At 42.5% G+C, this 18,751-nt stretch overlaps 1 protein-coding gene across 1 annotated transcript in view; it reads left to right on the top strand.

The window, feature by feature from the left end:
- LPAR1 (lysophosphatidic acid receptor 1) overlaps positions 1-15,867 on the top strand; it is a 59,937-nt gene extending 44,070 nt beyond the window's left edge. Inside the window, exon 4 of the mRNA XM_081176807.1 lies at positions 13,291-15,867. Coding sequence (XP_081032933.1) covers positions 13,291-13,592 — 302 coding nt within the window. The 3' untranslated portion in view covers positions 13,593-15,867. The remainder of the gene's footprint in view (positions 1-13,290) is intronic.
- Positions 15,868-18,751: the final 2,884 nt, after the last annotated feature.

Below are 18,751 nucleotides of genomic sequence, written 5' to 3'. Positions count from 1 at the left end.
TATTGTTTCAGTGTTTCTTATTATATTTGCCATCTAAATTGCAGGCAAACCCATAAGGACATAAAAATTATTGTTCTATGAGTAGCAGCTACAATTCTAATGATAGAAACAGATGTGTAAGCTGCAGCAAGATTCCTTGGTGGCTGTATTTTTTGGCCTCTGTGCACTATGCTCCCCCCCCCTTTAGGGTGAATTCTTTTTGCACTCATCTGCCTATTATTATTATTAATAGTAGTACTATTATTATTTAATTAACCACCATCCCTGAGATATAGCACATCTCCAGAAGATTTTACGGAGTTAGGCAAAGCCTGAAGCTGGAGAAAAGGCATTCTTGAGTGGATGGCTGCTGAATAGAGAAGAACTATTTAATTTCTTTTTAGCTGGGTTTTTCATCAACAGTGCTTGTTATTTCAGCTCAACCAAGCATTAGGAGCCTCCATTGCTTTTCCACATGGCATGGCTGCTCTTACATTTAAAACCCCCTCTCTTTAGTGGAAAACTTCCATAGTAACTCTGGAATGCTAAGGAGTGCGTTGGGGCTTACAGGCTGTGCTTGACCCACTTAAACCCCTCTTTAAAAATATATATCAAAATATCAAAAAATGAGTTGTAAAATGAGTTGTAAAATGGACTGTTTCTAGAACAGAGACTGAATAAAGGCTTTCAAATAAGGAAAACTACTGCAGGGTCACCACTGAACCCATACATTCTTAAAGGAGGTATTATTTTTTTCTGATATATTCCTCCTCCTTGCAGAAAATATTAATTAGAACTAGGTTGGCCGGAGCAGGAACCGAGCAACGGGAGCTCACCCCGTCACAGGGATTCGAACCGCTGACCTTCTGATAGGCAAGTCCTAGGCTCTGTGGTTTAACCCACAGCGCCACCAGCGTCCCTTACTTGCAATTAAACATGCACAGGACTGCCCCTTTGTACCTTAGCTCTTGAGTCGCATCCTTGGCCGACTGCTAACACTGTTCTTATATGGCAGGAGTGGGGAATGTTTCCAAGTGCTTATGGGCTGCGGCTCCCAGCATCCTTGACCACTGGTCATGCTGGCTGGGGGCCTGATGAGAGTTGGAGTCCAAACTTTGTGGTACAGTACTGAGTCCTTATATAAAAGCTCAGAAAGAGCTGGCTCTAAATATAGACCAATATGTGCTTTGGGTTGAATGTCAATATGACATGAAAGCATTAGTAAAATACGATACTTCAACAACACAGGGAAATGTTGGCAGGCCTATATTTTTAAAAGCAAGAAAGGTGGTTTTAATTTGTTCCAGTGCGCAGGCTGCCTTATAGTTTGGGGTTTGTCGCTTATATTCAAATCTACCCAGAAGTTCACTGGTGCAAATGGAAGCAAGGGCATCCCCATCAGGAGCATGGAGATTACTCAAAGAGACTTGCTTTTGAATTTTGCCCTCGGGTCAAGTTCCCAGGCGGCACCAGTAAGGAATCTGTAATAATAATAATAATAATAATAATAATAATAATAATAATAATAATAATAATAATAATAATAATATATTGCTGAACTTTAAGATGGATTTTTTAAAAATAGTAGCAAATATAAAACTTAACGGTTTTAAAAGTAGCCCCCCTGCCCTGTGATGGATAAACTAGAGAAATGGCAAAGCTCTTAGATATACCGTATTTATCACACACTTGAGAAGTCAAATGTGAATAGTGCCTTTGAGCCAATTATTTCTGACTTTCACTTTGTGCTTCAGGTGACCTCTTGTGGCGAGCCATAGATCTTGCAATAACATGGTTGTGTTGCTGCTTCATTGCCACGGGGATTCTTCCAGCAGTGGCCCCGATTTCAAAATATCTTTGCATTCACAGGGCTGGTGTATTTGTTGTCCTTAAAGCAAAATTGGCAAATGTTTTGTAGTGTTTTGAATGTATTTGGATTAAACCCTGAAAGGTGGTTTAAGCTATTCAGCTTGCCTAAGTTACATGTTTTCATCTGGGGAATGGTTTTAAAAAGAGGGTTGCTTGCCATTTTTCTGAAAATAGCACGCCCCTTTTATTTTTTATTTTTAAATAGATTTTTATTAGTTTTCCATAAATAAAAAAAAAAGAATCACAAAAACAAAAACATAGATAAACACAAAAACGACTTCCCCGTACCACCCCTTTTCTGCATTCTTGTTTCATGATTTTTCAGCAACCCTTATGTATTATACTTATTTCTAACTCGTAGATTTAACTTCCATAAAAGGTTTTAAAACAACTGTAGTTCTTTATCTCTTATAACCCTGATCCTCTAATTCTCCAAATTACAACAGTTTTTAAGATAAACTTTGAATTTGTTCCAATCTTCGTCCACCGCCTCTTTCCCTCGGTCCCGAATTCTGCCAGTCATCTCTGCCAGTCCCATATAGTCAATCACCTTCGTCTGCCATTCTTCCAACGTGGGTAGATCTTGTGTCTTCCAATACTTTGCTAGAAGAATTCTTGCTGCTGTTGTGGCATACATAAAAAAAGTTCTATCCTTCTTTGGCACCATTTGGCCCACCATACCCAGGAGAAATGCTTCTGGCTTCTTATTAAAGGTTCTCTTCATAACTTTTTTAATTTCATTATAGATCATTTCCCAGAAAGCCTTAATCCTCGGGCAGGTCCACCAAAGGTGATAGAAAGTTCCCTCCGTTTCGTTATACTTCCAACATTTGTTATTGGGCAAATGATAGATCTTTGCTAACTTAGACGGAGTCATGTACCACCTGTAGATCATTTTCATAATGTTTTCTCTTAAGGCATTACATGCCGTAAACTTAACACCAGTGGTCCATAACTGCTCCCAAATAGCACGCCCCTTTTAGACCATTGTTGTTTGCTGTGGGAAAATGTCAGCTCCATCAGTGCATTAAGGAGCAGCTTTAGATGGCAACCCTTTTAGATGTTGTGTTTTTACAGGGATGCGGTGCTTTCCAAAACAGTGCTTAGAAATGTGGAACCGCTGAGCATTGTTTGATTCAGCTATCAGTAAATTAATGGACCCAGTTCAACACTGTAGCTCAGAAGCGATGAATGGCTCCCTGAATTCCTTCTGCTCCCAGGCCTGTAATCTGCATCCTTTAATTGGCCTGCCTTTATTTTGGCTGATGCCTAATGAGTGGCAGTACTTTGGTTCGTGCCAAAGACAGAAAGTGCTGCACTAATTTCCTCATGCTCGTTTTTCAACAACCACATTTTTCAGGTGGTAGTATCTCAGAAAGCTGAAAGATCATTCAGTGCAACTGCTTGCACTCACGCAAGATCCCTTATGCCTCAACATTTTTAATGAATTAGCAAGAGTATCCAGATGTATGGGTTGCCAGCACCAAGGGTGCTTGGAGCTTAATACTGTAGAGCAGGCATCCCCAAACTCAGCCCTCCAGATGTATTGGGACTACAATTCCCATCATCACTGACCACTGGTCCTGTTAGCTAGGGATGATGGGAGTTGTAGTCCCAAAACATCTGGAGGGCCGAGTTTGGGGATGCGTGCTGTAGAAGGACCGTACAGATGTTGTAAATGGGTTTTTGGCAACAGGTTCCCTTTTAAAACAACTGGTTGTATTTTCTGTGGAAAGCGTCTATCAGGATTAAGTGAGGGGAAAATACAGACTACCAGTTTGATGCCAGCATATGGAAGCTGTGGGGAATTTCCATGCACGAGGAGCACCGATCAAACAATAAGCACCCATCTGGAAGCAACCAAACTTCCATTATACTGAAGGAGCTTATAGAGCAAGAAGTACATTGAGTTACACAAAAACACATGGCTAGGAGTAACAGCTAGGGTCTATTGTGTTGTGTGGCAAACTAAAACCTTAGAACTTCCAGCTTATCCTGACATCCGCCATTTTCCATCCCACAAGGCCAGAACTGAGACAACCTTAAAGGAACCTATTCAGAGATGAGCCTTACTGAGTTTAATAAGACATGTAGTACAACTCTATACATACCCACCTGGAATTAAGTCACACTTCTTTAAATAGTAAGTGCATGTAGGATTGCAGTCTTATTCCCCCCCCCAAAAAAAGCCCAATATTCTTTTTCTATGGCTGTTTCCCGTTATTGTGATTTCCCTCTGTGCTGCCGCCTCGTGCCGTTTCCCTCATTACGCAACTGGGGTTGCGGAGCTCATCTTGTTTCAGGCCGAGGGAGACGGCGTTTGTCCACAGACAGTTTTCCGGGTCATGTGGCCAGCAGGACTAAACCGCTTCTGGCACAACGGACAACGGAACACTGTGACGGAAAACAGAGCACATGGAAATGTCGGTTACCTTCCCGCCACAGTGGTACCTATTTATCTACTTGCACTGGCGTGCTTTCGAACTGCTAGGTTGGCAGGAGCTGGGACAGAGCAGCAGGAGCTCACCCCGTCACCGGGATTCAACCCGCCGACCTTCTGATCGGCAAGCCACTCAGTGGTTTAGACCAGAGCGCCACCGCATGTAGTGGTTATACTAAGACCTGTGTTTCAGTTCATGTATTGCTTCAGAAAGTGCAAGGTAGCTGGATTCACCTTTAAATGCAAACTAAATTGAATTTCTCTCCTGACGTACTTAAATGGTTATTGTGAGCCTATGTACGCCACATTGAGTTGCTTGGAGAAACGTAGGATATAAATGTAATGATCATCATCAGAATGGTGCAGGGACATGGCAATGTGTCGGCCTGGTTGCCTTCTCAACAGGGCAAAGTTGGGATGCCTTAGTTACTTGCCCAAATGTATTGGCCCATCACTGATGAAACCAAAGAAACTGCCAATGCAGTGCAACAGAGGAAGACAAAGAGTGGCAGCCCAGTTGCTTTAGTAAACCCCATTAACACTTTCACACAAAAATAGCTGAGGAAGGGAGAATTTTTTTGTGAAACTCAACCCTCTCTTTCCAGCTCACCACTATTCCTGATGTTCTTTAACTTGAGATTGCTCTACATTAACTATATCTCCTATTCTGGTGTATTTCAGGAGTATAGTCACATTGCCAGCAGAAATTGAAAACAGCAGAATAGTCCCCTTCTAACCCCAGTTGGCTGCTCATAGAGCATCAAATTAAAACTCGTGTCATAATCTATAGGCACCAACACTGGCCAAATGCCTCATATGCTTTAATGCCATATCTCGGACTTTTTAAATAGCATTTGCACTGAAGCAGCATAGCAGAGAAGTTGTTTAACTGATAAAAGATGATAAAGACACAAACACTTCCTGTTAGTGTCAGAGTTTTGGCAGGGATGGGATTCCATGGGGACTGCATTATAACTTTTGTAGTGGGTAAATGCTTCAAATTGTCTTGACAACAGCTGGGCCTCATTCATAACATTAGTTTCACATTATCTTTCTGGTTTTAGATACCATTGAAAACCCTGACTGTCCTAACTCAAATACTTCTGCCCTCTTTAAAGTTCCTCTGTTTATCTAAGCAGTTCAGTTTGTTAACTGAAGAATGAAAACTTACTTTGCCTGCGTCATTAAGAAATCCAGCCCTAGCATTTGAAGTGTTTTCAGTTTTCCCCAATTGATACTGAAATATAAATTCCATTCTACGTGGCACCCTACGAACTATGACTTTTTGCTCCATAAAAGAAGACTGTGTTAATGGGTTCTTTTAAAAAATAAAAATCATTACATGTACAGTGGTACCTTGGTACTTGAAAGGCTTGGCTCCCGAACAAATAGGCTCCCAAATGCCACAAACCCAGAAGTGAGTGTTCCAGTTTGGGAACATTTTTCAGAATCCAAATGTCCAACACTGCTTCCGATTGAGTGCAGGAAGCTCCTGCAGCCAATCGGAAGCCGTGTCTTGGTTTTCGAATGGTTTCGGGAGTTGAATGGACTCCCGGAACAGATTAAGTTCGAGGACCAAGGTACCACTATATGTGTGAAGCCTGTTACTTAGCTCAGCTCAGATGTGAGTGGTGTTGCCTAAGCTATACTGTGAACCTTAGAATATAATGTGATATGGTTTGTGCAGAAATCAGTGGCACAGCAGAGGGATATTTCCAGAACCTTATTTTGTGCAAAAACCGTCCTCTTAATACAATGTTTCTGGCTTCTCCGTATTTTTTTTTTTAATGCTAAGCATGCTGATAAGTATTTTTGAGCGTCACTCCTGTCCCAAAACATGTGACGGAAATAAATGTTAGTTTGAAACATGGAGAAGAAACTCCCAAGTTGGATTCATGGAAAAGCTTCAGGCATATTCCCCCCTCGCTCTGTGTGACTGGTCATTAGGGTCAATTTCACACGACTTTGCCTTGACCTGTGGGTTAGGCCCAACCCAACTGCAGTCAGAGTATAAAGAGGTACTTTTTAATTGCTGCAACATATGTTCAAAGAACTGGCGAGCCCACAGTAGGCCAGAGCTACTTGACAGGCAGTCTTGAGCAGGTGGTGAATGAATTAGGTAACCTATTTTATTTTACACGTATCAATCCAATTGTTATCCCATCCATCTTCTCAAGCCTACATAGGGATCCCAACTCAGCCATGCCCATTAGACTTCATTGCTTCTCTCCATGGATGAAGCTAATTGGTCCACAACTTTGGATTTGCAAACATTCTTCCCATGCCTTATTATCTCTTGTTTAGGAATCTGGAAGCAATGATGATAAAAACAAGATTCCTTTGGATTACAAGGATAAGACAGGCCTAGGAGCCAGGAGGTATAAATTATGTAGGAGTAACTGAGCCCTTTCTAATGCTTCCTCTCTCTCTCTTTTTATCAAAGCCTTGAAATAACTTCCCTTCTGCCATGCTCACCTTTAAGGTTTTCATTACCTTGGCACCATCTGTTCATTCCTTCTAGTTTTGCCTCATTGATTCCTTCTCCAAGCGAAACAAAAAAATAATAATCCTTTTTTGGTTCATGAAAAATGCTGATCTACTTTTCATGTTCAGGAATAAGGGATGAAATATTTTGGAACTGGGAGTAGCCTAGAATAGTAGACTCCCCGTGGTGTGTGATTTGGAAAGGGCAGGCACATTCCTGCGTCACCAGATAATCCTACCCCATAAGAAAAATAAAATGTGTCATGCTTGAGAGATACTTCAGCTGTTTGTTGGATAACTTTTCAAACAGACTCTTACCCTGTCATTTGAAATAAGAATATTGTCCCATTGCAATTAGTACAAGAGTTGAAACGGGATAGTTTTGAGCTTTTGGATTTCAGATTTCATATCCTTGGAGAACCCTTTGCATATTGTAAGCAAAAGAACCTCCACTATGTTCTATCTAGAGCACAAGCTTAAAGGTAAAGGTAAAGGGACCCCTGACCGTTAGGTCCAGTCGCAGACGACTCTGGGGTTGCGGGTCTCATCTTGCTTTATTGGCCGAGGAAGCCGGTGTACAGCTTCCGGGTCATGTGGCCAGCAAACCACAGCTGCGCACGGAAACGCCGTTTACCTTCCCGCTGGAGCAGTACCTATTGATCTACTGGCACTTTGACGTGCTTTCAAACTGCTAGGTTGGCAGAAGCAGGGACCGAGATTAAGATGACACTGGAAATGTAAAACAAAACCAAAAGAAAACAAGACACTTAATGGCATCCTACCTGCTACTTCATGTTTCAACTGACCCAGACCACAGTCACCATGTATTGAACACCTATAGAGATCCTCGATCCATAATATAGTAAAGCTGCAAGCATGAGTGACATAACCTGATTTAAGTGAGATACCAACTTGCATAGAACCTCACATGGGTTTTTCTCGCATCCCTGGTGCAACATTTAAATTGGGTCTTAGTTTGTCCACAGCAGTGGCCAGGCATGTTGAATCTAGCTGTCGTGTCATGCAAAGTGAGTCATGCCATATCATATATTTGCACATTGCAGGGGAAGAAACATAACAATGGAAAAACAGTCTTTCAGTCTGTTTGGTTTACAGAGCTGCTCTTCATGGAGCTGTTCTTATTCTGAGAACTGGGACCAGTTCCAGGTTTGAGTGGTCCCTAGGCATTGTGCTCTTGAGAAAGCCTCCTCATCTATCAGTAGGTCCTAGAGGATTTACTTGGCTGTGGCAGCAGCAACACTCTAAGTAGCCTCAGATCAATGTGATGTTGTGGTTGGAATGTCACCATATGTCAGGTGTGCACGCAGGAGCCAGGCCCTGTGACCAGTAGGACTTTGCAGGACTGGGGCCTTCCTAAGTTTGTTCTGAAGAAGCAAGGCGCGGCCTCACAGGTGAGGCCGATTGGTAACTCACAGCACCTGGTGGCAAGAGCTAGGAAGGGATATAAGGTCAGCATTTTCCCTTCGGCTCTTTGCCACAGCAACATGTTCCCTGCCTTGCTTCTTGATCCTCGGACCCTTGACTTCGTGACTCATTGTTTCCTGACCCTCTGACTCCTGGCTTCCTGACTCCTGGATTCTGGAACCCCGTTCCTGCTCCGACGCTGCCATCTTGCCCCCGGTCCTGACGTCCCCTGCCAGGACTTTGATCACCCATGAACCGGACCGTGACACCATAAGACCTGGAAGACCATGCTTCCAGTCGCCATTCAGCCATGAAGCTCACTAGGTGGGCTTGGGCCAGTCATTCACTCTCAGCCTAACCTACCTTTGGGGAAGAGGACAGCTATGTATGCCAATGGACTGTCAGCAATGGGATCTGTCATGGCATTGGGCCCCTGGCAATTGAGCTGCTTGAATACCTCTGTTTTAAGGCTTCTGTGGGAATTAACCTGCTGTGTAGAGCCTTGTTCTCCAGCATCTCCATGCTGAGAGGTGATCCACTGTGGACCAAGACAACCATTTTGATCCTTTTCATATTTTTGGCCCAGGAGTCGGTAGCATGCTGTATTCTTTCAAATGCCTTATTTACGTATAGATTTCATTTCAAGATGGTTGCAGCTCTTGCTTTTCAGTCATGTGTTGAAATATTCGAAATCATATTTGAATTTTAGAGTTGGAATATATACCATGAGGGCCATCTAAGCCCCTAGAATGCCGGAATCTTTTTCCCAATGTGGCGCTCAAACCCATGGCCCTGAGATTGAGTCTTGTGCTCTGCCAACTGAACTATTCCTATGCATACACCACCAACAACCTTCTTGTTATGTTACCTCTGGCTTGCTTAAACAGTTCAATACAGCAGTTTCTCTGGTCGGGGACAGAGGGTGGCGCTTGGGGGGGAATTGTCATCGCGCCACTCCTTGGTGTGTGGAGTACCTCAGGGTGCGATACTCTCCCCGATGCTTTTCAACATCTTTATGCGCCCCCTCGCCCAGCTTGTTCGGAGTTTTGGGCTGGGTTGTCATCAGTATGCCGATGACACCCAACTCTATCTGTTGATGGATGGCCATCCTGACTCGGCCCCAGACACACTGACCAGATGTTTGGAAGCTGTGGCTGGATGGTTACGTGGGAGCCGGTTGAAGCTAAATCCTTCGAAGACAGAGGTCCTGTGGCTGGGACGGGGCGATATGGGATTGGGGGGGCAACTCCCATCTCTTGCGGGGGCGCAATTAGTGCCAGCACCGTCCGTTAAGAGTTTGGGTGTAATCTTCGACACCTCCCTTTCCATGGAGGCGCAGATTGCAGCTATAACAAAGGCGGCATTTTTCCATCTCCGCCAAGCTAAGCAGTTGGCTCCTTACCTCTCTCGCCCTGACCTAGCCACTGTGATCCACGCGACGGTCACCTCCAGACTGGATTATTGTAACTCGCTCTACGTGGGGCTGCCCTTGAGACTGACCCAGAAACTCCAGCGGGTGCAGAATGCTGCAGCGAGACTCCTTACGAGGTCTTCGCTGCGAGATCACATTCACCCGGTGCTATACCAGCTGCACTGGCTCCCGGTGGAGTACAGGATCAGGTTTAAGGTGCTGGTTTTAACCTTTAAAGCCCTATATGGCCTAGGACCCTCGTACCTACGGGACCGCCTCTCCTGGTATGCCCCACAGAGAAACCTACGGTCTTCAAATAAAAACATCTTGAAGGTCCCAGGCCTCAGAGAGGTTAGGCTGGCCTCAACTAGAGCCAGGGCTTTTTCGGCTGTGGCTCCGATCTGGTGGAACGCTCTGTCACAAGAGACCAGGGCCTTGCGGGACTTGACATCTTTCCGCAGGGCCTGCAAGACAGAGCTGTTCCACCAGGCCTTTGGCCAGGGCACAGCCTGACTCCCTCCCTCGGCAATCTTCGCAGAGCTCTGGCCCAATGGTTGCCAGTGGCTTGAATTAATTAATTTTTATAATGAATGATTTTAGAATGTTGTTTATGTTGTACTTTTGTACTGTTTTATTGTTGTTAGCCGCCCTGAGCCCGGCTTCGGCTGGGGAGGGCGGGATATAAATAAAATTTATTATTATTATTATTATTTCCTTCAAGGAATAGCTAAATCGCCTCCCACCCCCAAAATGTGGGGACAATAGGTAATCTTGCTTATCTATATTGCAGGTATTTTAATAGATGTTGAGAAGCTGTGCTCCAGAAATCCACATAGTTCTTTTGAAGGGGTATGTTCCCAAGTCAAATAATAAATTTGATTTTTGCTCACTTATAGTAAGTGGCCATCTGTTCAGAATCTTGGAAGCTCAGTCCTTGATAGAATCATTCATTTCATATGGCCACCTCTGCAAAAGCATGTAAAAAGGAAAATCTGATTAATGCAAGAGTACAGTGGTACCTCGCAAGACGAATGCCTCGCAAGACAAAAAACTCGCTAGACGAAAGGTTTTTCCGTTTTCGATTTGCCTCGCAAGACGAAATTTCCCTATGGGCTTGCTTCGCAAGACGAAAACGTCTCGCGGCTTTGTTTCCTTTGTCTAAAAACAAAGACATGTTTTGTTTATAAAGTTAATTTATTTTCCCTTCAATTTTTGAACTGCTCTTTACAGTATGTGTGACTTTAAAGAGCAGTTGATAAACTGTTGTTGTACCAAATTTGGCTTTGTTTCGACTTTTTTTGACCATAGGAACGCATTAATTGATTTTCAATGCATTCCTATGGGATTTGGTGCTTCGCAAGACGAAAAATTCGCTAGGCGACAAAAATTGTGGAACGAATTAATTTCGTCTTGCGGGGCACCACTGTACCAGGGTTACTTTTCTCACAGCACTCAGGAAAAATGGCATTATTATGGCTAGAGGAGAATTTTGTTTGGTCTGCATATGTGACGAGGCTGGAGAAAGCAAGCTTAGGTGTAGTGGAGCAGGCATAAACACACCTGTAAGGAAGATTTTGAGTGTGGCTATTGGTTTGTAGGAGGGAGCAGAAAGAGAGCAGCTGTCTTCTACCCTACCCTATGATGAGCTGAGGCTATTCGGGCCAAGAGGAGTTGAAGACACTGCCATCTGGCATAAAAGGGGCTGCAAACACCCTGAGGTTTAGGGGACCATACCACAGCATATTTGGGCAAGCTGAATGAATATACAGGTTGGAACATTCCTACCTTTTAGATTCCACACTTATCCAAATTTTGCGGTGCAGTTATTGGCGGGGGGGCGGGGGGACACCGAAATGTCATTTGTATTTTAAATGGCGTATTTTGGGATAAAATACCTTTAGAAATGCGTGTGTTGAGATAAAATACATGTGTAAAATGTATTTTGCGATAAAATGCTAATTTAAATGTGACTTTTCATGCTTTACTTTTTAATTCACATAAGTGGTACCTCAGGTTACATATACTTCAGGTTACATAGGCTTCAGTTACATACTCTGCTAACCCAGAAATAGTGCTTCAGGTTAAGAACTTTGCTTCAGGTTGAGAACAGAAATCGTGCTCCGGCGGCGCGGCAGCAGCAGGAGGCCCCATTAGCTAAAGTGGTGCTTCAGGTTAAGAACAGTTTCAGGTTAAGTACGGACCTCCGGAGCGAATTTAGTACTTAACCCAAGGTACCACTGTATTTATGAGGAAACAGGACAGAAGTGAACCAACCTATACAAAACTGACGCGGATCAGAAATCCCCCTGCTTCTCCCCCATTCCATCAAATCCCATGTTCCACTGAATGTGTCTTGCAAACTTTCCCTGAAAGGCATATGAAATGGGTTCATTCCTACTTTGAGGCTTGTTTGTTTACTCAAAAGATTTCTATACTACCTTTCACCAAAAATGGTCACAAGGAGGTTTACAACATGTATTTTGGAATATGGTTTGTCTGTCTGTTCTCTGTAGGTTTAGCCGCTTCTTGAGGCATGAGAGTTCCCAATGGGGGTGGGGGGAGGTCTTCGACAACTTTGGGATGCTGGCCACCATTTTGAATCAAAATGGCAGACCCAAAGATGACTTTGGTGTAGCTTCAGCCAATTTTTGGCATGACAGGTCCAAACTTATAAATTACACTGTCCATTTAAAAATCGTAGTATTTATTATTATTTTTTGCTTCTAAAAATACCTGGGCAGCACCAAGATACTAGATTCTTACCACAGACTTAGATTCAAATCCCTGCTTAGTCCTGAAGCACTCTGTGCTAATCAATATCTCAGCCTAGCCTACCACACAAAGCTGAGGATTAACTGGTCTTCACTCAAAGTAGACCTGTTGAAAGTAATGAACATAACTGAATACCATGTGTGGCATTGAGCGCCTTGGAGGAAAGGCATAATATTTAAAACGTGGTGAATGTGTTCAGAATATGTGGATGGATAGATAGATGGATAGATGATAGATAGATAGATAGATAGATAGATAGATAGATAGATAGATAGATAGACAGACAGATAAAACTTTATTCACATTAGCCAATGGCCATAGCAACAGTAAAGCATCACAGTATATGCAGAAAAGGTGTGCTCCCCATGACCCCGTGGACTGGAAGATAAGGCCCAAATATTTGAAAACTTTGACCTGTTCATTTGGCTGATTGTCCATATGCCAACTGTGGGGCCTATATTTTCTTAAGAGAACCATAACTTTGGTTTTCTGATAGTTTACGACCAGGTGTTCTCTCTGGCAATACACTGAGAATTCTCTTATCAATCTTTTTAGGCCTGTTTTTATTTGAGATAAGAGAACTGCATCATCAGCATATAATAGTACAGAGATTGGTTCTGAGGCCAGTTTAGGGGCATGGAACTCTGGAGATGTTAGACACTGGACCATGTCGCTTATGTATAGGTGAAAGAGTGCCGGAGCTAAAATGCATCCTTGCTTGACACCCTTTGTGGCTGGTACAGATCCTGTAAGTTGGCCATTTGTAGAGCAACACACTTTTAGCACAGTGTCTTTATAAAGGCAGTTAATCAGATATAATAATCTTTTGTCTATGCTTGAGGTGTTCAGTTTAGCCCATAGTCTTACTCGTGAGATATTCATATATATTATTTCTCCCTCTTCATTCCAGGTGCTTTTATAATCTGCTGGACTCCAGGATTAGTCTTGCTGCTCCTCGATGTTTGCTGCCCACAGTGCAATGTCCTGGCATATGAAAAATTCTTCTTGTTACTTGCTGAATTCAACTCTGCCATGAACCCCATCATCTACTCTTACCGGGACAAGGAAATGAGCGCCACCTTCAAACAGATCCTTTGCTGTCAGCGGAACGAAAATGCCAATGGCCCAACAGAAGGCTCTGACCGATCTGCCTCATCGCTCAACCACACGATCTTGGCCGGAGTGTGTAGTAATGATCACTCTGTGGTTTGAAATTGAACTGAAAGGGGTTTTTTTGTTTTCCTTTTTTTAAGGAAACAAAAACAAGACACCCACACATGAGAATTTAGTGCTGGGTGGATTACTAGCTATAAAACAATTGACAACATTGTTGGAGGTCTTGGAAGCAAAGGAAAATAACAATTTTACTAAGCTCTACTTTAATCACTAATGGACGATAGTACTTTATTCACCAGTGCCCAGTCCACAAAAACTGCCCAGTCTTTAGAAGCCTCACTGTTGTTTTGTTTTTATCTTCTGCATGGTGAAAGTAGAAAACAAGCTACTTACACTGGGAAGCTGACAAACGTTTGGGAAAGCCATTTTTAAAGCTACTCATAACTAGCCTTCATCAGATGATATTTTTGTGATGGCCCTAACTGAAAGCATCTCCAATTAATTAAGCTTAATAACTGCTTCAGTGCCTTCTCATTTAGAAATTTAGGCTTCCTCGTTGTTGTTGTTTTTAAAATGCATTTCATTAATAATTATCCCCATCAGCATGCTTTGTGATGGACATTTTCAGGGCAAGGACAGAAACCTGTTGTAAACGTCATTTTTAGTTACACTGCCAATAACAATGAAAAACACCTGTTTTACTACTACAGTTGTCAATATAGCGGCTGGGAAATGAATGTCTTTCCCTTGATTTACTAGAGTTTGGAAGCAGGCTTGTTACAGATATGGATGTGCTTAATTCTCACACTGAAATCGGTGGGAATTAAGAGTTGTTTGGTGACTGGATATATTGCCCCCAAGACATTTACCATTCTTTAGTAAGGAATTAAGCAATCTGCGTGACATATACTGGAAGTTTTAAGAAGTTTCTCATGGCCAGATCTTATGGTGGATTATAAAATTCTGAAAGAGCCACCTTCAAATTGGCTAAGGTGAAGCATGACCATGTGTATGTTTTTTAAGTGTTTTTGTAGTGTCAAGTCTTCTAATTAAAGGGATTTTACTTTTGGGGAAAAGTAAAACTTTTTTTAAAAGAATGAATTTTCTTCGCTGTTTTGCACAGAGTGGGAGATATTTCTTTTTGATTTTTCATATTGCTTAGGGCTGGGATGTATGTGGCCAGTTTTCCTCCTACTCGCCCTAAAAAAGCCTGTGACAGGATTGAGGGGGATGACAGATTTATCTAGTTTTGGTGGGGAATGCTTAATCTAGTGGGGATATCGCCGTCTTTTCTTTATTTATAAATCCACTGGCTGTGAGAATGGCAACAGCAGGCCTCTCTCCACTCATGCCAGGACTGGATCTCATATTCTGTTCATTGAGGTTTAAGTTTCAAGTGGCAGTGGGTAGAGAGATGGAACTTACCACCACCATCACCCTCACAGACAGTGTATTTTAAGATGAAGGAAAAGGCAATCTTACTATGGTAGGCAACTCTCGCCGGAAATCAGATGAACCAATTCAGTCACCCCTCCCCGCCCACACACACAAAAAAGTCACCCCACATTTGCTACCTAAGAAAGAGGTGGCAAATTCTGAGTGCTTTTGCACCTCGGCCCTAATTTTCCTTGTCAGCCAACTATTTCCTTGACTCAAAGTCCAATTTGTTTGGTTTTGATTTTTGTTTTACAGGCAACATAAATCAGTATCACAATGAAAATGTGTTAGTATTCCGTTCCTACAAACAAGATTTGTTATTTAGAAAAATGGACTTAGAGTTAAGTCTTTGCTTTTGTTACTGTAATCTCTTGATGGAGATTAAATATAAAGAGCGCTCTATAGCAAAGGCTAAGGGTTAAAAAAAAGGAAAAAAGAATTTGGGACCGTTGTGATATTGGTGTAGCTCGCTACATCAGTAACAAATTTGCAGGCCTTCTGTGCTGAGAATCTGTGTACATCGGACAGAACATTTGCTTGAGACCTTTGCTTAAAATAGATCCCCCATTCTAATGTTCTGGAGCAATACATTCAAGATAGTACCATGTTTGTGAGGTAGAGTATGTAGATTTCTAAGAACAACGTATAGCAATGTCAAAAAGGTAAAGAGTATGTACAAACATAGAATATTTAGTGATATCCTAAGTGAAAGTAACAGAGAAGTGTGGCTCATCCTACCAAAAGGTACCCAGAAATCACCTGCCAGTTAACCAAAAGTTTGTGAGATGGCAAATATGAAATGAAATTAAAAGCAATGAACCCATTGTTCTTTACTTATGTAATTTTCCTAATGAAGAAGTCAGACTGTTAGAATTTTTTTTTAAAATGCCCTCCATGCTAAGCCACTAATAAAGTTCTCTCGATGAATATGTAATGTTTGATGTACATGTGCCTGTCATCATTCACTGGATTTGTTTGGCATCCCTCAACTAAGCAGAACTAAAATGTTCCTCTATACTACAACTATAGAAATCGTATAAATGGCTTAGAAGCCACTTTGGCAATTAAGCAGTTTATAAATAAGTAGAAAAGTAGTTATATCCAGAACAGTTGTGGCAATAAGATGTGTAGGCAAGACTCTACGGTCATCCCTTGGTGTTTAGACAGCTTAGTTCTTGAACATTTTGGCTCCCAAACATTGAAAACCCGTAAGTGACTGTTCTGGTGTGCGAACTATTTTTGGAAGCCAAATGTTCAATGGGGCTTCCGCGGTTTCTGATTGGCTGCAGGAGCTTCCTGCAGCCAATCAGAAACCGCGCTTTGGTTTTCGAACGTTTTGGAAGTCGGGACTTCCAGAATGGATTCCATTTGACTTCCAAGGTACGACTGTACTGTAATGTATACACAAAGGGAACACAAAACCTCACACCCAAGAACTGATATGGAAATGTTAAGAACTGAGCTTAAGATTGAAAGATGAGAAACCGATAGGAACCAAAACTGACAGATGCACTCATCCCTAGCTTCACCTCACTATTCATCTACCTCTTCTGCGATTGTTGCTGTAGCATTAAATCTTCTCTAGTGAAAAGCAAGCAGACCTTCAACCCATCTTGCATGTCACTGCACCTCCCTCCTCCTTGTGCTGCCCTATGAGTTGTAGGGTCACCTGCTCCTACAAGAGCCATCCTTACTGTCTCACAAACACAGAACATCAAAGCACATTGTGGGCAGCCATAGAGAATGTTAACTCCATTGCTTGTTTATCAGCGTTCATAAGGAACTCCCTCCCCGCTTGTGTTTTGTTGGCAAGCATGAATGAACTGGGAATGTTCTTAGTAATTCTATTCCCAAAGGCAGCCCAACACTTCAGTATGTCGCTGAAGAAAGAGGAGGTGATCCTCAAGGGAGAAGGGAGGCCCACCTAAGGACCAACTCTTAATATGATGGCATGCCTCTTCTCTCTCGGTAGCAGAAATGCAGATTCCAAGGCTGCTCTCAGATCTTTCGCACAGAGCGACCTCTGAAGAAATAAACAATCTGGCAGGCTAGATCAAAATAGAAAGGCCAAGTGTAGTGGTTAGCAAATGGTTTCTCAAATGTCAAGATTAAAAACCAGTTGACTGTGCACATCACACACAAGAATTCTTCCAGATCCACCCCATCTTTGTGTCCCTTTAAGACTTGTAGCATGATTGCGTTTAGTGTAATATATCTGTTTCTTAGAACTGTGCTAGCCCCAACTCCCAATGAACACACAACCTCTGACTCATAAGGGATGCATCTTGTATAAATGTGACAAAAGTGCATTCATTCCAATGGGTCCTTCCATTTATGGAAGGCTGTTTGCTCCAGCAGATGCTTCTATTATCACCTTCTTTGCAGCAGCATTATTTACAGAAGTCATTGACAGTTCTAGTGTGCAAAAGCAGCAGCAGCTTCTGTTTGAGCAATGGTAGTGGCTGTTCCTCTCTCTGTGTGTCCCCAAAACCCACAACTTCCTTCCAAGCACACGGAAAGGTGCGCCCAAAATTACTTGAAGAGGCATCCCCCTTGCATGGACAAGAGGGACAGCATACAGTGGAACTTCGTGTTACATACCATCCCCCTTGCGAACGCTTCGGGTTACAAGCTCTGCTAACCCGGAAGTAGATGCTCCCAGTTGTGAACTTTGCCCCGGTATGCGAGCGGAAGTCACAGCACAGCAGCAGCAGGAGGCACCATTAGCGAAAGCGCACCTCATGTTACGAGCGGTTTTGGCTTAAGAACGGACCTCCGGAATGAATTAAGTTCATAACCAGAGGTACCACTGTATTGAGCATACACAATCTGCATCTTTTGAGTGGAGCAAAAAACTTGTGAAGATGCATGGTCCAAATAGCATGAGAAGGCAAATAAATGGCCTTCTTCTTAGGGCTATGCTTTAAGCAGGTCACTTCCAGATGACCCGTTTATTGAGTGTTCATCCTTGTTTGTTTGCAGGAAGGCTATACAGTAGTTATAACAGTAGTTATTTCACACTATAACAGTAGTTATTTCACACTTTCCAATGTAGTTCCCCATGCCTGGGGAAAAAATCCATTGGAAAAAGCAGATTTGTTGTTCAATAGCACCAAATCCACTTTAACTGCACAAAATTGATTTTGCAGGTATGCTGTTGAATCTCACCCACAAAAATACCAACAGCTTCAAAGTGCCCACAGTCACCTGCCCGGCTGGATAGATGTTTAAATCAAGCCTTAAAGAAGATTGGGAAACTTGTTGGAAGGACTATAATGTGTTACCTTGGTTTTAAAGTGTGTGTTTGCTCTTTCTTGGCTCAGTTTTCAGGCAGCTCATCCACACATTCCAGTGTTAATCCCTGCGTATATGTGCTTTTCTATTTTACATGATCCATTTTATACTTGAGCTCAGTTTTATAAATATAGATCAAAGATGTTACGGTTTTATTAAAAATTCCTTTGAAGTTCATGTAACAGTACTTGACGTGAAGGTATCAGGAGAATGTGTGCTGTTTAAATTCACCTAGGCTTCTTGGATTTAAGCTGGTTGTGTGATGAAATGCCCCCCTGAATTTCATATAAACTTTAACTCTGCTCTGCTCAACACTCCCTGCTGAAACATCCTTTCTAGGGAGGGGGGAAAAAGTGGTTCAAAAAGTGTGTGCTGAAGACTGACTCACACATTACCAATGTGGTGCTGGAGCTACAAAAAGATTTCAGAATTATAAAGCGGTTCTAGTTTTTACCAGTTCCCCCTCTGTTTGGTTTAATAATGTAAATCTAATTTGTTTGTTAACCAGGGGGGTGTAGGAGTCA

The sequence above is a fragment of the Podarcis bocagei genome (genome assembly GCF_964188305.1).
Source record: "Podarcis bocagei genome assembly, chromosome: 17".
Classification (NCBI taxonomy): Eukaryota; Metazoa; Chordata; class Lepidosauria; order Squamata; family Lacertidae; genus Podarcis; species Podarcis bocagei.
The sequence above is the reverse complement of the archived record's forward strand: the minus strand, read 5'-3'. Positions and strand labels throughout refer to the sequence as shown.